A 27,527-nucleotide genomic window follows, 5' to 3' on the forward strand; every position below is an offset into this window, starting at 1 on the left:
CACTGATTTTCATGTGCAACTAGAAGCATGTTGCATATGAAACGGCAGAGGTGCTCATGTGTGACGAACGATTTCTTGGGTACTGTACAATTCAGACCGCTTCAGTGGGATCCTTACAGAGGCTGTAAGCAGTTTATTAACGGATAGTTTATAAACGACTGTAATATCTTTGGGCAACCGTCCAAAGTTGACAGCAACATGGGGCTATTTTGTTTTGTTTTTTTTTCCAAACTCTTTAAAACCATTGTGGGACTTGATCTCATTCAGGTCCCGGATCTCCATCAGGAGGGAACGCACCACACTGCGTCCACTTCAGCCCGGCAGCCCCAGTCAAACACATATCCTGCGGAGCTGGCGGGTGAGTCAAAAGAACTCACAATGAAAAAATATGACTCCAGTAATTTCTCTTGGAGTTTGGGCCCTAGCAAAAAAAAACTCCATTTTCAGAATGCAAAGTACCATTTTAAGGAGATTTATGAACTAAAAGTTTCTTACTAAGGTAGAAAAAATTTCCAGGAAGGGAGTTCTCGTTCAAGTTGTTGTAGGTCAGGTCGAGGACCTCGAGAGCCGGGAGAGAGCCGAACCCCCGCGGCAGAGTGCTCAGCCGGTTCATGCTGTTTGGGGAAAATCAAGACGTCAGCATGTGAGACAGAGCGCCCAGCCAAGGGCCTGCAGCTGAGCCCCCCAGCCAAGCACCCTCCCAGCCGAGCCCTCCTTCCCTGCCGAGCCCCCTGCCGAGCTACCCACGAACCCCCCTGCTAAGCCCCCCACGAGTCCCCCGTCTGCCCAGAGCAGAGCCCCCCGCCCACCCAGCGCAGAGCCCCCCACCGAGCCCCCCACGAGCCCCCCACCTGCCCAGTGCAGAGCCCCCTGCCAAGCCTCCCACGAGCCCGCTGCCCACCCAGCGCAGAGCCCCCCACTGAGCCGCGTCGCCTCGTGCAACTTCAGTCGGCGAGCCCGTCAGCGGGTGGCTTGCCCACGAGAACCTGGAGAGCTCCGGGCTGCCTTGTTCTCCAAGGGTGCAGCTCAGTCAGCATTCGGCAGAGACTTACATCCTCACAAACCCCCGAACTTTCCGAGGACACCTTCCTGCGGCCGCAGCAAAACCTCAGAACTACACACCCAGCTTCGTGCACTTCAGAGTTCTCTCTTACTGCATTTCATTTATTCCTTCCAAGGGGAAGAAGGAAGATCCCTTTTCTGTACTACGGTTACCAGCATTCAAAGTTATCCCTAACGAAACCTAAGGGAAAAGCTTCCTCTCCCTATCTTCTATCATTTTCTACAAGGCCCTTACTTGGCTTAACGCAGTTCGCTTTGAACACGTGTAGGAACTGCTTTCAAAAACAAACTTCACGATACAGGTCGTCAGACACTGAAAGCGAGAGGGGTTGAGACGTAACATCTCAGGCTCTGCTCCTTCTCCATTTGGGCTTTGATCCCGTCCGCACCTGCCGGGAGCGGAGAGGCCAGGAGAGGGGAACCCCAGGTAGGTAGGAGAAGCCCCGGGTGGGCCAGGGAACCTCCATGATGGTCCCACCCGCTGTTCACCACCAGTTCACGGCTCGCGACGCTCACCGCGGGCCCTTCGGGCAGCAGCGCCCTGGACCCCTGCAGGGCACCTGCCTGGGCAGCGGCTCTGCCCGGGCGCAGGGGACCTGGGAGCCACGGCCTGGACGGCATGGGGGTGAGGTGCAGGCACACTCCGGAAAATGGCCCGTAACTAAAGCTCCCGGAGACCCATGACCGCACAAGGCAAGAGGCCCCCACCCCTCTGGCCCAGAGATGCCCCCAGAGCCGCACCCGCCCATGACCCGGCAAAGCCGGGAGCCCAGGAGCAGACCCCCGGCCCTGGTCCTCAGCCCCTTCCCAGAGAAGGAAGAGCTGTGTCCCAGGATCCTGGCCCATCCACGTAGCCAGCTCGTTAAGTACGGAAAGCTCTATGCAACCAACAAAGTGCCAAGAGCCCCAAATGCCAACCGCCCCCAGAGGACAAGAGGCGACCACCACATGAGCAGGACAGGGAGAGCCCACGGCCTCGGCCCCAAAAGGGCCCAGCTCAGGCCGTCCAGCACTGTCTCCAGGGCGCTCTGTCCACTGCCCATGGCACACATCCAGGGTCACCCCCAAATCACTGTCTCGCCCGAAGCCCAAGGCCTGCTCCTGCAAACCCTCCCCTGTGGCAGCACCTTCAACCCCCAGGGCCCTGCCCCTGTGTCCCCTGGGCCCCGGCCTCTCCCCCTGCCTCTCCCTGACCTGTATGGGGGTAGGTCCCTTTCCCTTCTGCTTTGCCAGGCGGGCAGTGCTGCATCTGACCCTAAACACTCCTGCTCAGACATCAGGATCTCAGAAAGACTGTTGGCGGCCTGGAGTGGCCCCCAAATCTCTCCCTGGCCAAACTTCCCGTAGAAAGAATGAGCGAAGAGTCATTCCGTGGATGAGAAGCTTTTCACACTGGGTCCCTCCCGCTCACTGCTGCTCGGGTAAGTCTCCGCCTGGCCCAGGGCATGAGGTGGCCGAAGCGTGACGGCGCTGGGCGTGGTGAGGGGGACGCGCAAGCGGCAGGTTCACCGGACCATGGTGACGACACTTAAGCCCAGAGCCCTCGGCTGTGCCCAGGCCCAGCTCGGCCTGGACCGCGGGGGCTGGGCCATTGGAAGCTGGGCCACAGGGGCAGGCGCAGGGCCAGGATGGGTCCGGGGTCCGGTGCCCCTGCTCCTGGTCGTCTCCAGGAAAGGACGGCCAGGCGGCAGGAGCAGAGCGGAGCACACCCTCCACAGGAGAGCAGCGCTGGCAGCCAGCTCTGCTTCACCGACGCTGAGGCGGCAACGCCATGCAAACGCGTCCCTTCTCGGGGGCTTCAGTTTGGCGGCTGCTCGAGGAAATCCCTGCGACAGCTCACACAGCTGGAATCCAGTGGCTCATGGTTTGGGAGCTGGGAGAAGTCCAGTCCAAGGTCTCGTATGGTGATGCTTTCTCCCCGGGGACCGTGGCGCCCAGGCCGGCTGCTGGCCTCCCGGGTCCTGGGCTTTCCCGCCACACGGTGACGCACATGGTGGCGTCTCCCGGCCCCCTGCTCCTCAGGCTCCACGACGCTCGGCCCCGCTGCTCCCGGGCTGGGTGCCCGTCTGCCTTCCGCTCAACCACAAAGGCCTCCAGCATTGCGGACTTGGCCTGTGCGGGCTCAGGGCCCCCTAACCGAGTCACACTCAGGGCGGCCTCACGCTCACAGCGAGGACCACGTTCAGGCACGGGGCTTCCCAGGGTCACGGCTCCAAGCCACACGTCACTCAGCATGACTGAAACAACTACTGGAACTGAACACAGTAAAAAATCCCCTCACTGTGCCAACAATTAGCTTCTTACATCGCTCTCAAACACAGACGCAGCCGGTGAAGGGTTATATTAAAACAACAAAGCTTTTTTGAAGTGTAAAACATAAGGAGAAACTGGAAAAGCGCTTCTCCTAGGCAGCCGTAGGGCCTCCCTCGCCTGCACCGTGGGCTGCCCCCCCCTGCCCCCCACTCACCCCAGGTTCAGGTGCTTGAGCTTCTGCAGGCTGCTGATCTGCGTGGGAAGCTCCTCGATCTGGTTGTTGAAGAAGTTCAGCACCTCCAGGTTCTTCAGCTCGGCCACGTTTGGCGGCACAGCTGTGGGCGAAAGGGCTGGGTGACCTCACAGGCTCGGCAAGGACGGCAGGTTTCTCGGGGCAGCAACTCGGCCTGAGCAGACGGGGAAGGGGCTCGGGAAGGACGGGGCGACCCCTGGCCCCGTGGGTCAGCGGGAAGGGACGCGAGCAGCTGACGCGCGGACAGAGCGCACCACAGGCTGCTCCCATCGGGGACGTGCTGCGCCACCTCCCTCGTGCTTCCCACACCTCCCCAAGGGAGCCCCGAGCCCCCTTCTGGGGCGCGATGAACCTCGGGTGCTGCAAGGACCAGAAGCTGAAGGGCCGTCTCCAGGCCAGAGGACACCACAACACATTCAGCCTCAAGGGGGGACAGCGGGCCAGGCAGATCCTGACATCTGGGGTAATAACACACCCCGATCAACGCACACACATCACGTGTGAACACATGTGAGCACACCTGCCACACACACTTCACGTGCACACACACATGTGCACAGATCACGTGCACGCACACACATGCACAAGCGCCACACGTCATGTGGCACACAGGTGTGCACACACGACATGCATCACAGGCACGCACACACCCATCACAAGTGTGCACACACATGCAGCACACCACAGGCACTCATGCACACACGCACACACCACATACATGCACACACGACATGCATCACAGGCACGCACACATGCACACACCCATCACAGGTGCACACGCACACATGCACACACCACAGGCACTCATGCACACACACACACACACGCACACACACCAGGTCACATCAGGTTGGCGCCGTGTCAGTGCATGTCATCACAGAGAAGGTGGAGAGCCCCCCACTGTCGCTGTGCGCGAGTGTGCACACCGAGCGCAGCGGGGACGGCAGCGCCTCCATCCTGAGCAAGCACCTGAGCACCGAGGACACCTCCACCCAGAAGCACTGACTCTTGGGGCCCCAGGACCCCCCCCCTGACATGAGCACCTGGCTCGGGCTCTGGTTCACACATGGGGACCTGCTGGGCGCCCCACCCCCAGGAGGGTCCCGCAAGGCCATGTGTGCACCAGCACCTGGGCTGGAAGACGGAGGTGTGCACGGAACCCACACCCTGCCAGAGTGGGCAGGTGCGGGGGCCCCACTGCAGCCCGTGAGTGCCAAGGAAGTGAAGGGGCAGGACCCACAGCCCCTGGAGTGTGGTCAAGTGTGCGAAGGGGACGGGGCCCCGAGAGCAAGGGCTCAGAGGACAGACAAGAACAGCCCTACGGACAACCCCCAGACCTGCACTCTGGGCCCCCTGGAAGAGCGCTATGTGCGACTGGAAAGGGCTCTCGCCGGAACGGCAGAGACGGCTGCCAGCCGAGCCCCGAGCCACTGGGGGCACCCCTCCTGCTCCTCAGACCAGGGGGAGCCTCGTTCTTCCGATTCAGCCCCCAGCCCCAGGCGGGGACATGAGGCTGCTGGGAGGTAGCAGAGCGCAGACAGACAGGCAGACAGGCCAGCCACAGCCGGGGGTGCTGTGGGGGTGCCACGTGGGGCAGGGGCCAATGGCGGCCCCAGGGCCAGACGGGCAGGTGACGGCCGGCCCTCCGCAGATGCACGAGGGTGGTCAGCAGCCGTGCACCACGCCCGAGGGGCTGGGGACCCCCACCACCTCCTCCGACCCCTGAGGGGGTCCCCCACTTCCCAAGCACCTGTCCTGTGCTGCCAGCTCAGCCCCGACAGACGCGGATTTGACTTGAGGGGCCAAGACCCCCAAGGAGCCCCCGGGAACTGGGGGAAGAACCACGGCTGCAGCTTCAACATCTGGACTTTGCAAAAGGTCGATTCCTTTTTGCCAGAATGAAACATTTGATTTCAAACTTCCTGGGGGAAAAAAATTATAAAGGTTTCAAGTAACAACTTATGAGAAAACAGTTTCTCCAAAAACGCACGTGTCTCACAAGAAAGGTGAGGCCAAAAACAAGCACACGTTAGGGTCCAGCACTGCTGGGTCTCGTTGCACACGCGTGTTGCTTGAAATGCAGAACAGCATCACAGCTGAGGAGACACGGAACTCCTAGCACGTGGACGCCAGGTAGCCAGGCATGAAATTCCAGTAACAACGAGGAGAGAGTTCAGGAACTGGGGACTGGCAGGCACGGGGAGCTGCCTGAGTCAGTATTCACTGAGCTCCGCAGTGTGCCGGGGTGAGCTCTGCACGTGGGCAGAGGACGATGCAGCCCACAAAGCCCTGTGCTCGTGGGACACACATTCTCGCTCAGACAGACACACGGTCAGCAAGAGACAGGCATCACGGAGGGAGGGCAGGGACGGGACGTGGTTTCTGTACAGGGTGGTTGTGAAAGGCTGTCTGCTGAGGAGACACCTGAGCAGAGATCAGCATCACCTGGGGAACGAACGTCCCAGCAGAGGGCGGCCGTGCAGAGGCCCCGGGGTGGGGGACGAGGGGCCCTGGGGTAGATGAGGCCCCAGGGTGTGGGACGAGAGGGCCCAGGGTGAGTGACGAGGGTTCCCAGGTGGATGAGGGGGTCCCAGGATGAAGGGCCCTGGGGTGGACGAGGGGCACAAAGGCTCCGGGTTGGGGGATGAGGGACCTGGAATGAGGGACCAGGGGCCCCGGACTGAGGTTCGAGGGGCCCCAGGGTGGGGGACGAGAGACCCCAGGGTGAGGGATGAGGGGCCCAGGGTGGGGGACAAGGGCCCCAGGGTGAGGGATGAGGGGCCCAGGGTGGGGGGTGAGGGCCTCAGGGTGGGGAACAAAGGCCCCGGGGTGAGGGACGAGGGGCCCAGGGTGAGGGACGGGGGGCCCGGGGTGGGGGATGAGGGCCCCAGGGTGAGGGATGAGGGGTCCAGGGTGAGGGAACGAGGGCCCCAGGGTGAGGGATGAGGGGTCCAGGGTGAGGGAACGAGGGCCCCAGGATGAGGGATGGGGGGCCCGGGGTGAGGGACGAGGGCCCCAGGGTGAGGGACAAGGGCCTGGGGTGGCGGACGAGAGACCCCAGGGTGGGGAATGAGGGGCCCAGGGTGCGGGACAAGGGCCCCAGGGTGAGGGATGGGGGGCCCGGGGTGGGGGATGAGGGCCCCGGGGTGAGGGACGAGGGGCCCGGGGTGGGGAACCGGGGGCCCGGGGTGGGGGATGGGGCCCCGGGGTGAGGGACGAGGGGCCCAGGGTGGGGGATGAGGGCCCCAGGGTGAGGGACAAGGGGCCCAGGGTGAGGGGCAGCCCCAGCTCATGCGAAGGCCCCAGGTGAGCGCACCCTGTGTGTGTTTAAGCAAAGCAGAAATGCCGCCTTGGACGCCACGCCAATGACAAGCAACACTTTTCCGCACCCGCCAAGGAGGCTGGCGAGGGCAGAGCACGGGCTGGGGCTGTGAACCCGCAGAGGGCCGAGCAGAGCCCCCAACTGCAGACCTGGGGGCGTGAAGGCAGAGGCAGGGGCCTGGGACCGGGTGGTGGAAACAGAAGGGGAACCGAGAGGTCAGCTTCCGGGAGGTTCTACAGGAAAAGCCAACGGGCCCCGTGATGTGAGAGGTGGGTGAGAGTGAGGGCCTGGGTCTCCACGCCCGGCACCCGCAGTTTCCTGGTCAGCAGCGGCCGTCCTGGGGAGCGCAAGGCGATACCTCACTGCGGTCTGGATTTGCGTCTCCCTAACCGCAAGTGAAGGTGAGCAGCTTTCCATCTGCATTTCCTCGTTGGAGAAATGTCTATTCATGTCTTTTGCCCAGTTCATAACTGGGTTGTTTGTCTTTCTATTGTTGAGTCGTAGGATTTCTTTGCGTATTCTGGATATTAATCCCTTATCAGCTTGTGGCTTCCAAATACTCTCTCCCACTGAGTCGGCTGCCCTTTCGACAATGTCCTCTGAGGCACAGAAGTCTTCAATCTTGAGGAATTCCCGTTTACCCATTTTTTCTTTCATTGCTTGTGCTTTGGGTGTAAGGACTAAGAAGCTATAGCCCATCACTAGATCTTGAAGATGTTCCCCGACATTTTCTTCTAGGAGCTTTATGGCACTGTTTCTCAAATTTAGGTCTTTGATCCATTTTGAGTTAATTTTGTATAGGGCATGTTTCAGTTTGCTAAAGCTGCCAGAATGCAATACACCAGAAATGGGATGGCTTTTACAACGGGGGTTTATTAGTTCACAAATTTACAGTTCTGATGCCATGATAATATCCCCAATTAAGGCATCGACAGGATGATACTGTCTCTGAGGAAAGGCCGCTGGCATCTGGGGCTCCTCTGACAGACAGGAAGGCACGCGGTGACATCTGCTCGTCCTTCACTCCTGGGTCCTTGCTGCTTCTGGCTCCGGGTTCGTGTCATCCTCTCTGGGCTTCTGTGGGTTCTCTCTTAGCTCCTCCAGGGCTTGTCTCTCCAAGCTCCACGGGGTTTATTTCTCAGCTCTCTGAGCTTTCGCTGTGTCCCTTCTCCTCTCATAGAGGACTCCAGTAGAGGATTACGTCCCACCTTGAATTGGGTGGGTCACTTCTCAATTGAAACAACCCAACTGAAAGGGTCCACCCACAACAGGCCTGCCCCACAGGGATGGATTAAAGGAACACGGCCTTTTCTGGGGACACAACAGTTTCAAACCAGCACAGACATCGTAACGGTAATTAGTCTTTCAATCTATGAACATGGAATGCCCTTCCAGTTATTAAGGTCTTCTTTGATTTCTTTTAGCAATGTTTTATAGTTTTCTGTATACAAAATCCTTTACATCCAATGATGTAATAAATCTAGGATTTATTCCTAGATATTTGATTCTTTTAATTGCTTTTGTTGGTGGATTTTTTTCTTTATTTCTTCCTCAGATTGCTCATTACTAGTGCGTAGAAACACTACTGAGTTTTGTGTCTTGATCTTGTACCCCGCCACTTTGATTAACTTGTTTATTAGCTCTAATAGCTTTGTCACAGATTTTACAAGAACTTCTAAATACAGGATCATGTCATCTGCAAATATTGAAAGTTTCACTTTTTCCTTTCCAATTTGGATGCCTTTTATTTCTTTTTCTTTCTTAATAGCTCCAGCTAGGACTTCCAGTACAACGTTGAGTAACAGTGGTGACAGGGGGCCTCTGGTCTTGTTCTGGATCTTGGGGGGGGACTCTCAATCTCTCACAACTGAGCACGATGTTAGCTGTGGGTTTTCATATACCCTTGAATCACACTGAGGAAATTTCCTTTTATTCCTATGTTTTGAAGTGATTTTATTAAGAAAGGATGCTGGGTTTTGCCAAATGCTTTTTCCCATCAACTGCGATGACTGTGTGGTTCGTCCCTTCGATCTGTGACTGTGGGGCATCACACTTATCCACTTCCCCACGGTGAGCCACCCTTGCACACCTGAAACAAACTCACTCGACTGTGGTCTACGATTCTTTTACTGTGCTGCAGGATTCGATTTGCCAGTATTTCGTTGAGAATTTCTACATCGATATTCATTAGAGGCCCAATTTTACCACCAGCAGGTGGACCAGGACTGTGCCGGCCCCTCTGCTCCCAGGTGGGGAGGGGGCTTCCCTGACTCCCCCACCCGCAGCAGCCGCCGGGCGGCCAGAAGCTGCAGGCCTCGAGGGTGGGGGTCGCTTCTGGTGCTTTGTAATATTCTTAACAGGGGAGGATAAAGGACAGTAGAGGACTTAACATCTGTTTAGGTTCCTGAGCGACATCTACTACCACAGTCACGGAGCCAGGAGACAGCATGCGCGGCGGGGCCGTCCTCCACGTGCACAGTGGGGACGTCCTCCAGGCACACGGCGGGGGAGACCCCCTCACAGAACAGGCAGACACTGGCATCTCCTTGCCCCCCATGTGAATACCGGATGGGGCAGCAGGTGCCCCTGGCTGAAGGAAGCAAGGTGGGGAAAGCCAAACTGGTAGAAACTCTCCAAATGCAGCTCAGAACACCCTGTCCTGGTGAAAGCACAGCCTTTTACCTGGAGCCACAGAACCTGAAAAAGGTGGGTCACAGCAGCAGAGCTGGCGTCTGTGATAATTACACAGGCACTGGCTCATCAGCAAGTTAGGAGTCGTGCTAATGATTTACAGAAAGAAGAATGTGCTCACTCACATGCAAGTAATTACAGTCTTCAGCATTTCTATATGCAAAAAAGGTCATTTGTACTGACAATGATCAATTACCTTTGTTTCTGGGCAAAACTATGAGATAAAGAATGAAGGATTATATCTTAGCACAAGCATGTGAAGTTCAACAGTGTCCCAATGATAACCAGCTTTACAGATTTCATGGGATTTCCCCCAAAGCAGCGGTAAAGGCAGTGAATTACAGTTAGTTTTTTAGGTTATTTAAAAACATAGTTTATGAAACAGCAGAGGAAAGTTTTGCTGAAAAGGATCTACATGTTCCTCAGGATAAAAATAAAACAGCCACACATCCAGCATCCACCCCAACACAGCGAACGCCGCCAACCCAACTGCCCGCGGAGGACGGAGTCCGCAGGTGCCCACCGACCCCCCAGGGGCCCCGGGACTCTGCAGCTCGGGTTTGTTGCTAGCAGGAAGATCCCCCAATTACCTCACTGTGAGAAACAGGCCCCTCACTTGGCAGCTACAAGAACAATCAACCACACAGAGAAGAGGTCAAAGGCTGCACACAGGCAGCAAGGCGGGTTTGCAGGGCCTGAGCCACGGCCAGACGGCTCTCAGACAGGGATGCAGAGGCAGGGGAACCTCCCAGGAAAATCGAGGACCTGGAGGGCAGTCAGCGGAGGCCTGTGAACCCTGACCCCCGGGGACACGCCTTCCAGGTGGCCTCCGTGCCCCGACGCCGCGTGCCCACAGAGCAGCACCGTGATGAACAGCTCTGACTTGGGGACCAGCCGGAGCAGCGGCACCAGGAGTGGGGAGACAGCCCCCACGGAGGCAGGAAAGGCCATGGCTGTGCCAGGCAAAGTGCCGGAGCAGCTCTGCAACGAGAGGAGATGGGTCAGTGACGAGGACGGCAACGCAGGCTCCCAGGGGGTATCTGAGGGCCAAGCTCACCAGCCGGTCTCCCCGGCACAACGCTGTCCTCGTGCTGATCATCTCAGGCAGCCAAGGAGCAGAGGAGCACGACCAGGGCTAGGCTACCCCACAGCCCCCGAAGAAAACAACACCTGGATCTTGGGGATCCGTTCTCCAAGCTGGGCATGCTCCTGCCAAGCGTCTGCACCCCAACTGACCACTCAAGCTGCACTCACCACTGGGGAGCATCCTGCTCACCGCTGGGGGAGCACTCACCCACCACTGGGGGAGCATCTCACTCACCATGGGGAGGCACCTCACTCACCACTGGGGGAGCACTCGCCCACCACTGGGGGAGCATCCCGCTCACCACAAGGGTAACACTCCACCCACCACTGGAGGAGCACCCCACTCACCATTGGGGGAGCACCCCAATCACCGCTGGGGGAGCACTCCACTCACCACAAGGGGAACAGCCTGCTCATTGCTGGGGGAGCATCTCACTCACCATTGGGGGAGCACCCCACTCACCACTGGGGGAGCACCCCACTCACCACTGGGGGGAGCACTCCACTTACCACAAGGGGAACAGCCTGCTCATCGCTGGGGGAGCGTCTCACTCACCATTGGGGGAGCACCCCACTCACCACTGGGGGAGCGTCTCACTCACCACTGGGGGGAGCACTCCACTTACCACAAGGGGAACAGCCTGCTCATTGCTGGGGGAGCATCTCACTCACCATTGGGGGAGCACCCCACTCACCACTGGGGGGAGCACTCCACTTACCACAAGGGGAACAGCCCGCTCATCGCTGGGGGAGCGTCTCACTCACCATTGGGGGAGCACCCCTCTCACCACTGGGAGAAGGAGCCTGCTCACCGCTGGGGTGCACCCTCCTCACTGCTGGGGGAACATCTTGCTCACCACTGGGGGAGCACCTCACTGCAAACACACCAGTGCTCTTCATTCCCTTTCTCCATAGTTTCTAAATCGCAGAGACACAAGCCCCAAAAGGGTACATGGGGGGAGGGGGAAACTAACCAGGACCCCACCCCTGGCGCACCTATGACCGTCAGGTGCATTTCTCCAGGGACGCCATATTCCTAGAAGTTCAGGCCCTATGTCAGGCCAAGGGCACAGTGCTACAAAAATGGACATGCCCAGGGAGTGACCCCCAAGCCTGCACCCCTCCCTCATCAACACACACCCTGTTAGGGGAGGGACTCAGTGATGATTTAAGAAACACTTGTTGCTCAATCAGTTCTGCTTGAGAGAAGGTCTAATGTAAATAGTAAAAGAAACCCTTTTAAAGATCAGCTTCCAAAACGGACTGCATGATTTGGAAGGTGACAGGTTCAGTCGCCCCAAGATATTTCCCGCAGTGTGCCTCCAATGTGGAACTCTCATTGACACTGTTCCATTTAAAAACACATGGTATACACTGTGACCAAGTGGGATTTATTCCAGGAATGCAAAGATGGTTCAACATAAAAAAATCAGTCAATGTAAGACAGCACATTTACAGAATGAAGGAAAAACCGAGCAAGACCTCAATTTGTGCAGGAAAAACATTCCACAAAACACAACACCCTTTCATGACAAAAACACTCAGAAAACTAGGAACAGAAGAAAACTTCCTCAGCACGATCAAGGGCATATATGAAAAACCCACAGCTAACAATATACTCAATGGGGAAAGACTGAAAGCCTTCTCTCTAAGACCAGGAACACGACAAGGATGCCCAATGTCATCACTGTTATTCAGCGTTGTGCTAGAAGTTCTGGCCAGAACAATCAGCCAAGAGAAACAAAGAAAAAAGCAATTGAATTGGAAAGGAAGAAGTCAAATTATCCCTATTCCAGATGGCACAATCCTATACACAGAAAATCCTGAAGAATCTACAGGAAAGCTTCTAGAATCAATAAATGAACTTGGCAAAGTTGTGGAATACAAGATAAATATGCAGAAGTGAGTTTTGTTTCCATTAACCAGTAATGAACAATCTGAAAAGGGAATCAGGAAAACAATTGCATTTGCAAAACCCTCCAAGAATAAAATACCTAGAAATGAATTTAATCAAGGAAGTGAAAGACATACATTGAAAACTACAAAGCATTGCTCAGACATTAAAGAGCCAACTAAAGGGAATGGCATCCTGTGTTTACAGATTGCAAAACTTAATATAACATCATTAAGAGGTCAACATTGCCCAAAGGGATCTATAAATTTAAATGTAACCCCTATCAAAATTCCAATAGCCTTTCTTGCAGAAATAGAAAAGCTGATCTTCAAATTCATACAAAATTGCAAAGGGCCCCAATAGCCAAAACAACCTTGGAAAAGAACAACAAAATCAAAGGATATACACTTCTTGACTTAAAAATTTACACCAAGGAGAACAACTACTATTTAAAAAAACGGAAACTTACAAGTGTTGGAGAGTGTTCCAGTTTGCTAATGCTGCCCTTGTACAAAAGAGATGGACTGGCTTTTATAAATGAAGTTTATTTGGTTACACAGTTACAGTCTTAAGGCCATAAAGTATCCAAGGTAAGTCATCAACAATTGGTACCTTCCCTGGAGGATGGCCAGTGGTGTCCGGAAAACCTCTGTTAGCTGGGAAGGCACGTGGCTGGTGTCTGCTGGCTCCCAGGTTGTGTTTCAAAATGGCGCTCTCCAAAATGTCTGCATCAGCTTTCAACGGCCGTCTTTCAAATGTCCATCTCAGCTGCAGCTAGCTGGAGCTCCTTCTGTCTGAGCTTACACAGTGCTCCAGTGAACTAATCAAGGCCCACACTGAATGGGAGGGGCCACACCTCCATGGAAATTATCTAATCAGAGTTATCACCTACAGTTGGGTGGGGCACATCTCCATGGAAACACTCAAAGAATTACAATCTAATCAACACTAATATGTCTGCCCACACAAGACAGCATTAAAGAACATGGCTTTTTATGGGGGACATAATACCGCCAATCCGGCACAGGGAGGACCTGGAGAACCAGGAGCACTCATTCACGGCTGGGGGGCTGTAGAGTGGTGCAGCCACTGTGGGGCAGTCCGGCGTTCCTCAGCAAGTCAGCACAGAATGACCACACCACCTGGCAATTCCAGGCCTAGGTGCACACCCAGAGAACTAAAAGGGACTTGAACAGATACCTGCACACCAACGTTCACAGCGGCATTATTCACAATAGCCAAAAGGTGGAAGCCACCCAAGTCTCCATCAACCGATAAATGGATAAACAAATAGGGGTACAGACATACAGTGGAATATTGTTCAGCCCCAAAAAGGAACAAGTCCTGATACATGCGACAACATGGATGAACCTTGAAGACATCATGTTGAGTGAAATAAGCCAGACACAAAAGGACAAATATATTGTATGATCTCACTGACATGAAATAATTAGAATAAGCAAGCTCACAGAATCAGAAACTAGAATACAAGTTACCAGAGGCCAGGGTGGGGTAGGGAATGGGGAGTTAAGGCATAAATTGCACAGAGTTCTGTTTGGGGGATGGAAAAGTTGGGTGATAGATGGTGGTGACAGTAGCACGACACATGAATGTGATTAACAACACTGAATTATAAACTGGAATGTGGTTAAAAGGGGAAATTTCAGGTTGTATATACGGTACTAAAGTAAAAATTAAAAAACAAACATAGGACTATACAACTCAAATAGGGAATCCTAATGTAAACTGTAGGGTGTTCTTACTAGCACAATTATAATAATATTCTTTCATCAATTGTAATAAATGTACCACATTCATGCAAAGTGTTAATAGTGGGGAGGGTATGTGGGAACTCTGTATTCTCAGCATGATATTTCCATAAACCTACGACTTCTCTAATAAAAAAAACATATTACAAAGCTACAGTAATTAAAACAGTGTGGTACTGGCCTAAGGAAAGACATAAGACCAATGGAGTACAACTGAGACATCAGAGATAAATCCATACATCTGTGGCCAGTTGATTCTCGACAAGGTTGTCAAGTCCACTCAATGGGGAAATAACAGTCTTCAACATACGGAGCTGGGACACCAAGAAATCCACAAGCAAAATAATGAAGGTGGAGCCCTGCCTATCACCATATACAAAAATTAATTCAGTGTAATACTATAAAACTCTTATCAGAAAACATAGGGAGGTATTTTCAGGACCTCGTAGTAGGCAATAGACTTCACACCAAAAGCACGAGCAACAAAAGAAATAATAGATGAAATGAACTTCAAAATTAAAAACTTTTGTATATCAATAAAAAAACCATAATATTTAAAGAACTCCTACTGCTCCACAACAAAAAGAGAAGTGAATTTAAAAATGGGCCAAGGATTTGAATAGACATTTCTCCAAAAGAGATATTCAAATGGCCAATAGGTACATGAAAAATGTTCAACATCATTAGCCATTAGAGAAACACAAATTAAAACTACAATGAGATACCACTTCACTCCCCTGGGACACCTATTATTTTTAAATAACTGAAATTCACAAGTGTTGGGGAGGATGCGGAGAAACAGGAACCCTGGCACACTGCTGGTGGAATGAAAAAGGTGCAGCCGCTGAGGAAAACGATTTGGTGTTTCCTCAGACGATTAAGCACAGAATTTCCATACGATCTAGCAACTCCACTCCTACGTATGTACCCCCAAAACGGAAGCAGGAACTCAGACAGGTATTTGGACCCAAATGTCCACTGCAGCATTATTCACAATACCACAGGTGGGAGCAACCCAAGTGTCCGTCAGCCGACGCATGGAGAAACAAATGTGTTCTATCCGTACAACAGAATATTATTCCACTGTGAAAAGGAACGAAGCTCTGATGCATGCGCAACACGGATGAACCCTGAAGACATCACGCGTGAATTAAGCCAGACACCAAAGGACAAATGCTGCATGATTCCTCTTAGATGAAATTCTCAGAATCAGCAAAGTCGTAGAGACAGAAAGCAGATGTTACCAGGGGAGGGGAGAGGGAATGGGGGATTACTGATAAACGACTGTGAGTTTTGGTTTGGGAGGATGGAAACAGTCTGGAGAGAGTGGTGAAAGCAACACAGTGCTATCAGTGTACTCAACGTCAAAGGGGTTCTCCACGTAAAACGACCAGTCGATTAGGAACAGGGGAAGACGGCGGCCTAGAGAGGAGGGGAAGACTTAGTCCCCCCCGGAACAATTCATAAATGACCAAAAAACTAGTAAATAACCTGGAATAACAGTGGGGAGACAAACGTGACTGCCCATTCATCATCCACCAACCTGAATTGGGAGGAATGCCCGAGATCACAGCATAAAATCTGTAAGTAAAACTGTGGACCCGCGCTGAGAGCCGAGAGCCGAGAGCCCCTCCCTCACGGAAGCCGCGCCGCGCACTCTCTCAGCCCAGCTCCAAGTGAGGTTTTAGTATTAACTGCTCAACACAGACAGCGAATCCTCAACAAGCAGACAGAGGCTTTTGGTGACAACGGACCTTGGGAGAATCGGGGGACATATCTGTCTCAGGATGGGGAGCCCAGAGGATCGGGTGCTAGCTCTGGCTGACGGGTGAACCTGGGAGTTTTTCTGTCCCTCGCTCTCTCTCTGCGGAGAAAACCTCAGCTGTTCTCAGCCCGCAATGCTTTGCAGTAAAGACAGCCTCAGACATTTTAAAACTAAAACACTTCAATCAGCAGAGTCAGAGAAACAAAGAACTTACTGATATGCAAATGACATCTCTAGAGGGGGCATAGCTTCCTAAGAGGAAAGGGAGGGGTCCAGCTCTACTGTCCATCTTTCAGTCTTTCCGGAACCAGACCCCAAAGCCTGGGGGAGGAGAGCGACAGGCCACACCCCCTTACACAGGCAGTGACAGGCTGACAGGTGGATTTGCTGGGCAGAAAAGCACAGGGTGTGTCAATCCTCTAAGGAAAGCCATCAGGGAAACCAGATACTGAAATATTACCTCTTTCTGTGACCTGAGCCTGTTCTCATCTGGGAAAACCTGACTGGGGTGGCCTAGGAGGTCAGATGCCCAGGAAACAGAAAACTACAACCTACACTAAGAAAAACGAAGCTATGACCCAGTCAAAGGAACAAATGTATACTTCAACTGAGATACAGGAATTTAAACAACTAATGCAAAATCAATTCAAAAAGTTTAGAGAATATTTCACAAAAGAGACAGAGGCTGTAAAGAAAACACTGGGCATATATAAGGCAGAAATTGAAAGTTCAAAAAAACAACTAGTAGAATCTATGGAAATGAAAGGCACAACACAAGGGATGAAAGACAATGGAAACATACAACAGCAGATCTCAAGCGGCAGAAGAAAACACTCAAGAACTGGAGAACAAAACACCTGAAAGCCTATATGCAAAGGAGCAGATGGAGAAAAGAATGAAAAAATATGAACAAGGTCTCCAGGAACTTAAAGATGAAACAAAGTACAAGAATCTACATATCATTGGTGTCCCAGAAGGAGAAGAGAAGGGAAAGGGGGCAGAGGCAATACTAGAGGAAATAATCAATGAAAATTTCCCATCTCTTATGAAAGACATAAAATTACAGATCCAAGAAGCGCAGCGTACTCCAAACAGAAGAGATATGAATAGGCCTACGCCAAGACACTTAATAATCAGATTATCAAATGTCAAAAACAAAGAGAGAATCCTGAAAGCAGCAAGAGAAAAGCGATCCATCACATACAAAGGAAGCTTAATTAAGACTATGTGCAGATCTCTCAGCAGAAACCATGGAGGCAAGAAGGAAGTGGTGTGATATATTTAAGATACTGAAAGAGAAAAACTGCCAACCAAGAATCCTATATCCAGCAAAGCTGTCCTTCAAATATGAGGGAGAGCTCAAAATATTTTCTGACAGACAGACAATGAGAGACTTTGTGAACAAGACACCCACCCTACAGGAAATACTAAAGGGAACACTGCAGAGTGATAGGAGAAGACGGGAGTGCGTGGTTTGGAACACAATTTTGGGAGATGGCAGCACAGAAATGTAAGTACACTGAACAAGGTAACTATGAATACGGTTGAGAGAGGATGACTGGGAGCATGTGAGACACCAGAAGAAAGGAGGAAAGGTAAAGACTGGGACTGTGTAACTTGGTGAAATCTAGAGTGGTCAACAATTGTGATAAAATGTACAAATATGTTCTTTTACAAGGGAGAAGAAGCAAATGTCAACCTTGCAAGGTGTTAAAAATGGGGAGGCATTGGGGGAGGGATGCAATCAGCATAAACTAGAGACTGTAACTAACAGAATCATTGTATTATGCTTCCTTTAATGTAACAAAGGCAATATACCAAGGTAAATGCAGATAAAGGAGGGGATAGGGGAGGCATGTTGGACACCCGACATTGGCGGTGTTGTCTGACTCTTTACCCTACTTTGATTTGTGGTTGCTTTTCCTTTTGCTACTTCCTGGCTGTCATTTTTTTCCTCTTTCTTTTGCCTCTCTACCTTCTTTGACTCTCCCTCCTGCTTTGTGGAAGAAATGTAGATGCCCTTATATAGATAGTGGTGAAGGTGGTGAACACATAAATATGTGACCATACAGAGAACCATCGATTGTTTACTCAGGATGGAATGTATAGGGTGTGAACAAAACCATCTTAAAAAAAAAACGGGTTGATGTCAAAACCTCAAGGGCAATTACCGAGTGAAATATGCCGGACACATAAGGACAATTATTGCAGGGTCTCACTGATAAGAACTAATTATAACATGTAAACTCACAGACATGAAATATAAGGTACCAAGATATAGGATGAGGCTTAAGAATGGGGAGTGGTTGCTTAGTATGAGCAGAATGTTCAACTAGGATGAACTTAATTGTTTGGAAATGAACAGAGGTGTTGGTAGCAAGATGTGAGAATAACTAACAGTGCTGAATGGTGTGTGAATGAGGTGGAAAGGGGAAGCTCAGAGTCATATATGTCACCAGAAGGAAAGTTGGAGGTCAAAAGATGGGAATGTATAAAACTGAATCCTATGGTGGGCAATATCCATGATTAACTGTACAAATATTACAAAACTCTTCCATGAACAAATGTATGACAATACAACTAGAAGTTAACAATAGAGGCACATATAGGGAAGAAATATATACCTATTGCAAACTATATATGACAGTTCATAGTATTTCAACATTCTTTCATAAACAGTAACAAATGTACTATACCAACACTACGAGTCAACAATTGAGTGGGGTTGGTTAGGGATACAAGAGGATTCGAGTTTCCTTTTTTCTTTTTCTTTTTTTTTCCCCATCTTTCACTTTATTTCTTGTCTGGAGTAATGAAAAGGTTCTAAAAGTTGAACAAAAATTAAGTGTGGCGATAGATGCACAGCTGTATGAGAGTACCAGGGGCAAGTGATTGTACACTTTGGATCTTTGGATAATTGTATGCTATCTGAGCAATCTCAATTAAAAAAAAAAAAAAGACCAGTCATTTTTATGTTACGTGTATTTTACAACTAAAAATAAGCAAATTGATATTTATATCAAGAATTAATACACACTTTGTCTCTTTCACCACAGAAGAGGGATCCCAGCACCTGCACCCTTTGGGGTTGGAGGAGGCAAAAGGCACCAGGAGGGCAAGGCTGCGGGAGAGACACCATCAGCCAGGAGCTCCCACCTGCCCCACCTGCTGGCTCACCTGTCTGTGCAACACCCACCTGCTGACTCACCTGTCCGCGCGATGCCCACCTGCTTCCCAGAGCTGAACACAAGCACAAACCCAACCACCACTGCCAGATAAACGGTGCTTATTTAAGAGCAGTCAACTGGAAAACAATCGGCATATGTGTTTTCAAATCCCGTCCTTCACATGATGGGATGGTACCAAACTGACAAATGTTCACTAATTAAAAAAGTAAGCTATTGATCGAAGCCTCTGTCTTATAAATGCATTTACACTGTTAAAATGCAAGCAGCACGTTGTTTTGATACTGTCACAAGATAAATTCATGACACCAGAACGACCTATTTGCACATCCCCCTGGTAGTTTAATTGCAAACAAGCCACGCAGGGGAAACCTGGCAGAGGCAGGACAAACAATCCATCAGAGAAGCCAGGCGGGGACAAGCAGCGGCTCACGGGGCGAGGCCCCCAGGGACCGGCGTCGGTCTTGTGGCCTGGGGCAGGCAACATGTCTCATTCACTCCAACAACCCATCCTGTCAGAGGAAAGGGCTTCCACTTACTACTCACTCTGTAAGCGGCTCAACTTAATTTTCTTCACAATAATGGCATCTACATACTTTGGGAACGTGGTGTTTTCACATGGAACGTGCTGTGTAATTCACCTACAAAAGCACTTTCCGGGGGCACCTCATCTCTGCACATCTGCACGGGACCTTAGAACACTGCGTTTACTGCATTGACATAGCTAAAACCACTAAGGAAAATATCCCAGGGTTTTCTTGTTGCTGTAATCTCCAATTCATACGTAAACCATCACTGGTAGGAAACAGTCGTGAAAAGCCCACGTTTGCCACGAGCTGGAGGTCCCAGCTGGTCATTTCGCTCACTCCGGCGGAGGCTGCGCCAGGCAGGGGCCCGACGGCAGGGACCCACCCGGCCCCACCCGGTCCCCACACGGAGAGCCCTGCACGGAGCAAAACGGGCCCTGCCGCCTCCGCACGGCATGTGAGCACCGCACCCTCGGCACGTGCAGGGCACGGAGAAAGCACCACCGCCAGACTTCAGAGGCTGACAACATGCCAGGGCCTTGCTATCAGAATAAAATTATTTTCAAACATTAAGAAAATGTTCACACTAAGAAAGTGACACCCAGCAACTGTTTCATCGGGGATGTGGGACAGAATTCCTTTCCCAGCACTCAGTGACCCTCCCCACACAAAGGCGTGTGGCGGCACAAGAGTCAGTATAAAGGTGAAGAAAACACACGGTTTTCTGAGTTCTACCCTGTTCCTTCTGAATTAAAACCTGGGTGGCCTCCATCAGCATCTCAGACCACGTTTGCAGGAACAAACTCGCGAGTGTGACACAAAACACCACACAAGGCAGTGCAATTCCTGCAGCGTAAAGACACTGGATGAAACGCTTTGAACTTGAAAACTGGCCGTGGCAGACGCTGAAAGATGGCGTGCATGCTGGATGTTTACTCTAGGAGCTCTCTCCTTCCAGAAAGCCGACAGTGTTCAGGTGAGCCTGCGCCCCACGGGGAGACACTGACACCCTGCGGAGCCCGTCCCCAGCCCAGGCCACACCGTATGTCTTCAAGCCCAGGATCCGACAAACAAAACCACAGGCTTCTCAACAGTGACCTCCAATGGGCAGCCCGAACGGCTGCCTTGAAAGAAACCCCTGCTCTGGAGCCGAGACTGAGAAACCCTCGCCAGCAGGACGCTGGGTCCAGGCCTCAGAGCAAGCAGCAGACTGCTCCAGAGCCGGGGAGGGCGCATGGACAGACAGGAGGACGCTGGCACCATCGCTGCATCCCTGGCCACACTCGTGCTGAGGCCATGCAGGCCGTCCCCTCGCTCGCCAGTCCCTTTGCCAACAGGAGAAGGAAGAGGAGGAGGGGAAGAGGAGGGGGAGGAGGTGCGGGAGGAGGAGGAGGGAGATGAGGGGGAGGAGGAGGTGCGGGAGGAGGAGGGGGAGGAAGACAGGGAGGGGGAGGGCAGCTCTGCCGGCAGGTGTGTGAGGAAGCGGAGCTCGTGCCAGGACGTCCTGACAGCAGACCCTCACCTTTCCCACTGGGCACGAAAGAGCCTCTGTCGGGTTCCCAAAGCAGCACCTCCCAATCTTAGCAAAAGAGGCAGAACCACAAGATTCACCTGCTCCTTTCTTTCCCACCTCCCTGAAGTGGGGAGCGTCAATGTCCCCCGTTCGAGACCCCGTGCGAGTGAGCCGGTCACTCGGCCCGTGAGGACCCAGGGCAGGTCAGCCGCCCGCAGAAGCAGGGCTGGGGCCGGCACTATGCGTGCCAGGGGCAGATGCTCTGTGTGCCGGGTGCTCTGTGCCGGGGGTGGGTGCTCTGCATGATGGGGGCAGGTGCTCTGTGTGCCGGGTGCTCTGTGCCGGGGCGGGTGCTCTGCGTGCCGGGGGTGGGTGCTCTGTGCCGGGGTGGGTGCTCTGTGTGCTGGGTGCTCTGTGTGACGGGGGCGAGTGCCCTGCGTGCCAGGGGTGCATGCTGTGCCAGGCGTGGGTGCTCTGTGACGGGGGTGGGTGCTCTGCGAGAGTGGGTGCTCTGCGTGCTGGAGGCGGGTGCTCTATGCCAGGTGTGGGTGCTCTATGTGCCGGGGTGGGTGCTCTGGGTGCCAGGTGTGGGTGCTCTGCGTGACGGGGGTGCGTGCTCTGTGCCGGGGTGGGTGCTCTGTGTGCCGGGTGCTCTGTGTGACAGGGGCGAGTGCCCTGCGTGCCAGGGGTGCATGCTGTGCCAGGCGTGGGTGCTCTGTGACGGGGGTGGAAGCTCTGCGAGAGCGGGTGCTCTGTGCCAGGGATGGGTGCTCTGCGTGCCGGAGGCGGGTGCTCTATGCCAGGTGTGGGTGCTCTATGTGCCGGGGTGGGTGCTCTGGGTGCCGGGCGTGGGGAGCAGCGCCCTGGTAAAAACGCGTGGGAGATCCTGGCTGCAGCTGGGAGGGCGCGGCCAGCAAACGCACATTCACAGCCCCGTCAAACGGACAGATTTACTATCAACACTTGAAAAACCCTGGCAGAGCCATTCAATTAGATGCCAAAAAGCAGGAAGAGATGCTAATGTGACCTTAGTGGGGCAGCCAGGCATCGCCAACGCCACGCTCCTCGGCCCCAGACAGATCCCCCAGGACGGCTAATTGGAGTCTCTCAAACAGCAAGAGAAACAAAAATACAGAGCAAGGAATGCAGCGTTTGGAATTTTCAGAGCAGACACAACCAATGCCTTCTCTGTCTCTCCCTGAGTTAACCTCACGTCCCCTCCCTGGAGAAAGAGCCTGAAACCCTGCCCCAAGGCCTATAGCTGTGAACACGTTAAAGGGAACACACAACAGCCACCCAAAGGGCGTTTTGAAGGGGAGACGGGCTCCTCACGGAGCAGGAGCAAAGCTCGTTCTGCCTCCTGGTTTAGATGTAAACCGCTTCCCCACGACGATGAGGCAGCTCCAGGAGTGGGGATCTCAGCACTGAGCCCCGAAGGTGCCATGGGAGAAGCTTCAGGAACTTCTACTCCCAGCATCCTGGGGAACTGGGGAGCTGCACGGCCTGTGCATGGGTCGGGGCGTCTGTGGACGGCACCTGCCACGGGAGGCAGCAGCACGCGGCCCATCCCCAGGCCCGCTGGCTCCCTGCGCCCTCCCCACGCGGCTAGAAAGCCAGAGACGGCGGGTTCCGGCCGGACGCCCATCACAGGCGCCAACGTCCTGCCGTGGCACTGCCCACGCCCATGAGGGCTGTCCTTGCACACCGCTCTCAAAAACTTGAAAAATCAAAATAAATGAATAAGATAAATGTACAGAACGTGCAATTTTGTACTTTTTTTCCTTCCTGAACGAGCAAGGAAGGAAAGCACGTCCAGTGGTTCAGCTCTCCCCTTTGGAGGAAGTAGAGATGAAAACCAGGCCCTCTCGTCCTAACGCCGCGGAAGTAACTGCCGTGACTCCCTCCCCAGCGCCTAGAAGCCGGCCCGGAGCTGAGCCGCTTCCCCGAAACCAGGGACGCCCCTCCTCGGCGTTCACACACGAAGGAAACATCCACAGAGCTGCAAAGTGCAGAACTCGGAGGACAACGTGCTCAGCAAGACCAGGCCCGAGTCTCCTCAGGTAATCAATTGTCATTAGTTTCTTCAAAGGCAACAGCCGAATCGGCAGCACTGTTTACCACGGAAGGTCAGGAACCGCGCGGCGTCACTTACTTGTCAGCTTGTTGTGGCTGAGGACCAGCTGCGTGATGTGGGACAGGGAGACTGAAAGAGAGAACAGACGCACCGTCAGGAAGTGCCCACATACCCCGACGCGTCCCGCGCAGCCCACCTGAGCCACCTGGGGGAAGCCCAAGTGAGGGAGCCGTGGGGTCACAGGGCGGCCACAGGGGTCACAGTGTGGCTGTAGGGGTCATGGGGCAGCCACAGGGGTCACAGGGCGGCCGCAGGGGTCACAGTGTGGCTGTAGGGGTCATGGGGCAGCCACAGGGGTCACAGGGTGGCCGCAGGGGTCACAGTGCGGCCGTGGGGGTCACGGGACGGCCGCGGGGGTCACGGGGCAGCCGTGGGGGACACAGGGCAGACACGGGGGTCACAGTGCAGCCATGGAGGTCATGGGGCAGCCGCGGGGGTCCAGTCCAATGAGCCGCAAGGCCGGCTGCTCTGCCCATCCCCCAGTCTGCAGGCCTGGCCGTGTCCACCCATCTCTAAACGCGGCCAAGAACGTGGGAAGGCACGGAAAGTTCCAGGCAGAGCACAGTCCTCGGAGACGGGGACATCACTGAACAGGCGAGGGACGGCACCTCAGCCATGACCGCTGCAAGCCGGGAGCTCCTGGAGCCTCCCAGCCCCGCCGGCCAGCGCCCCATCCACTGTGGACAGGCCGGGGCCTCTCAAGTCACCTGCCCGTTGCTCACCAGTTTCAAACCTACCCCAGGGGTCAACCTGCTGGGGGGGTTAAACTTGCTAAAAAATGGTTTTCAAGCATAAAGCAAGAAGCACACACCAATTAAAAAAGGAAATAACAAGAGAAAAAGTGAGCGGCCTCCTGTCACTTGGGTCACGTTACTGTCAGTGAAGAAACAGACTGAGGACTTTCTCCAACAGCCTTTCCACAAGGCCGTTTCTGTGTTAACACGGCAGAGCGTCTTCCTCAGAGGGATAATAAGACATTTTTCTCCGGCGCAGTCTGAATCTTGGGCCCCAGCATGTTTAGAATATGCCACTCAACCACAATTGTGTCTCCTCTTAAACCATCACAAAGCTACTGAAAAGTTCAAAATACAGCAGGAAGACATTTTCCCCCGAACCCCGAGACCAAGCTGCCACCCCGACACCCCAGAAACTTCGGGGCACACCCCTGCAAGTCCACAAAGGGCCATCGAAAGGAAAAGCCGGTGGACGGGATGCGGTGGGCTCACCCCGGACCCAGCCCCTCCCAACGCGGGCAGGCTCAGAACCCCCTGCTGCAGGCGTCAGGGGGAGTCTCTGCGGGACCCCAGCCCCCTTCTTGGGGATCCGCGTGCCCCACACACTCTCCAAGTCTCCGCATCCCCCAACCCTGCTCCCCCGAGTCCGGCCTCTCCAGGCAACCCCCTCCCCTCCCCTTTGTAATTAGGGGGGCACTCCAGGACCCTCAGTAACCCTCCCCCAACCCTGAATGTGTCCGCAGATCCTGTGGCCCCATTGGGGCGCCTGTAACCCCAGGGTGCTGGGCAGTCCGCGGCCATCACCCGAGCACAGGCCTGAGGACACCCCAACTCCCCGCGTGGCTGGCGGCATCTTCACTCCATGGCCACAGCCCCGTCTGTGCCCACAGCTGAGGCGGGGACCCCCAGGCTCCCCATCAGCATCTCCAGGTTAGAACCCCCAAGACTTATGATGACGACTGGGCTGCTCTGCCCCTCGACGTGCCTTCCTCTGGGCATTCCCCGCTCCCGGCACAAGAGCTCAAGTTCATCCTGTGCGTGCTGGACACGGCCCCGGGGTCCCCCACTCCTCCTGGGGACCCCCACTCCTCCAGGGAGCCCCAGGGTCTCCCATTCCTCCCAGGACCCCAGTTAGTCTTTGTGGAAGATGATACCAAAGCCAAAATCTGGGCTGTAGACGGGTTCATCTCTCCTCAGGCCCTTGCAGTGGATAGAGCGGAGCGAGGGAACACGCAACACACAAACGTACACACGTGCAAGCGGACGTGCACATATAAGCACACACACAAGTAAATGCATGTGCACACACACGCCTCACACATGCAAGCACATGCATGCACAGATGCATTACACACATGCACACACACATTCAGAACAGAAAGTGACAAAGCTTGAATATTTTTTTAATCGTGAGAAATTTCATTGCTGCTTTCCCTGATCACACCACTAGGACTTATTTTTCTTTCTTGCTGTTATTACGAGGCTGCCCCCTAAAGCAGGTGAGAGGAAGACTAGAGCAGGAAAGAAAACGCTGCCGAAGGTCCTTTGAGGACCTCTGTGGGGCAGCGGGAGGTCGTGCACTGGGACAGCACCGGGCAGTGCCAGGCGGGACGGCAGGTGATGGACGCAGGGCTGCCGGCCGCTCCCTCCCACGTGGGCAGGGTCCCGGGTGGGGGCTGCCCCACTGGGAGGCAGGCAGAAAAGGACAATCGAGAGAGGACGGCGTCTGGGAAGGCAGAGCAGCCCGGGGCACCCAGCCAGGGGAGGCTGCCCCAGGCCATGCTGCGCCACCTCAGCCGGGGTCGGCACCAGCTCTCGGCCCTGCTCACCCAGGCCCAGTGGGGGGGCAGCACCACGGCAGCGGCTTCTCCCGGGCGCTCTTCCAATCCAACCGGGACACCGGGAAGCATGCCGACGCAGCTCAGCACTGCCAGCTGGGGCCAGGGCCTCCTGAGGACGGAGCCTGGCTGAGCAGAGGGGACCCCGGTGAGGGGGCAACTCCAGGCTCGTGGGGGCCAGGGAGGGCCAGGACGTGAAGGGGCGGCCAGCAGAGCCAGCCCGTCAGAGGGCTGACCGGACACTCCCAGAGAGCGGTGCTGCCAGCCGGGGCGGGGGGCACGGGGACAGTGGGCGGCCTCTCAGGTGGGCTCGGCGATTTCCCTCCTCTCCAGCACCAAGTGAGCAGCACGAGCACAACAAGCCCCTCAGGAGGACCTCGCAGACGTTCCAAATTCACCCACCCGCCCCACGGGGCCTCCTGGAAGTGCCCCCACCATGTGCGGCAAACGAGGATGACAAGACTCCTCAGGGGGCACGTGGGGGTGGAGAGACGTCCCCGCCTGGCAGCACGAGCACAGGGCCAGGGCCTGCAGGCCACACCGGGGCACGGAGCTCCAGAGCTTCCCCGGTCCTGTCCGTCGGAACGGAGACTGCAGGCCCTGGTGGGAGCCTCCCACGTTAGTTTGCTAAGCTGCTGAAACACAACATACCAGGAACGGGCTGGCTTCAACCATGAGGATTTACAAGCTCTCAATCTTCCAGTCGTGAAAATGTCCAAACCCAGGAATCATCAGGCGATGCTTTCTCCCCAAAGACCGGCTGCCGGTGACCCTGGGCCCCTCTGCCACGAGCCATGGACAGGGCGTGTCTGCCGGCCTCCCCTTCTCTCCCGGGCTCCTCTGCGTCCAGCTTCTGCATGTTTCTCTCTCATCTGGGCTTCCTCTCTGTGTCTCTCTCTGAGTTTCATCCTCTTATAAAGGACTCCAGGGAGAGAATTAAGGCCCACCCAGGGCAGCCAAAACTGAAACAAACTCACCAGGAGGTCCCACCCACAATCAGTCCACACCCATGGAAACAGGTCAGCTTTAAGAACATGACCGTCTGGGGTCCACAAAGCCTCAGACCCTCACGCTCGGCAGCACTGGTCACTCTGCCCTCACAGGCTCCTGTGGGGTCAGGCGACGGGCTGGGGAGCCACGGCCACCTCTGGGTACGCCCGGGGGGGGCCCCTGCTCACGGCCCCAGGGCGTCCCTCACGATCCGTGTGGCAGATTGCACATGGATGGAGCTTCCTGGAGTCGTGCAAGGAGGAGCCACATCCATTGAAATCCTCCAAAGCTGTGGACGAAAAGGAAGCCGTGACCTGAGCGCAAAACACTGGACGGTCCCGTGGCCTTGCTGCCCCGTTGCCCTGTGAGCCACGGCCCTACACCAGCCCGAGGCGAGGAGACTGCTCCACCGGCCAATTAAAATGTGTCGCGTTGGCAACATCAGGAGTTAAGGGTGCAGCTTCCGGCCGTGCAGCGAGTAAAATCAGATGATAAAACAGTCGATACCAAG

General features: G+C 54.3%; 1 protein-coding gene across 5 annotated transcripts in view; it reads right to left on the reverse strand.

Annotated features, from left to right (window-relative positions):
• RSU1 (Ras suppressor protein 1) overlaps positions 1–27,527 on the reverse strand; it is a 146,952-nt gene that overhangs the window by 111,051 nt on the left and 8,374 nt on the right. For 3 of the 5 annotated variants that reach the window (XM_037837652.1, XM_037837648.1, XM_037837650.1), the window contains exons 3-5: positions 23,473–23,523; positions 3,530–3,650; positions 496–614 (exon numbers count right to left, since the gene is read on the reverse strand). In XM_037837652.1, coding sequence (XP_037693580.1) covers positions 496–614; positions 3,530–3,650; positions 23,473–23,523 — 291 coding nt within the window. The remainder of the gene's footprint in view (positions 1–495; positions 615–3,529; positions 3,651–23,472; positions 23,524–27,527) is intronic. The other 2 variants (XM_037837651.1, XM_037837649.1) reach the window with 2 other exon arrangements.

Source organism: Choloepus didactylus, chromosome 5, assembly GCF_015220235.1.
Source record: "Choloepus didactylus isolate mChoDid1 chromosome 5, mChoDid1.pri, whole genome shotgun sequence".
Lineage (NCBI taxonomy): Eukaryota > Metazoa > Chordata > Mammalia > Pilosa > Megalonychidae > Choloepus > Choloepus didactylus.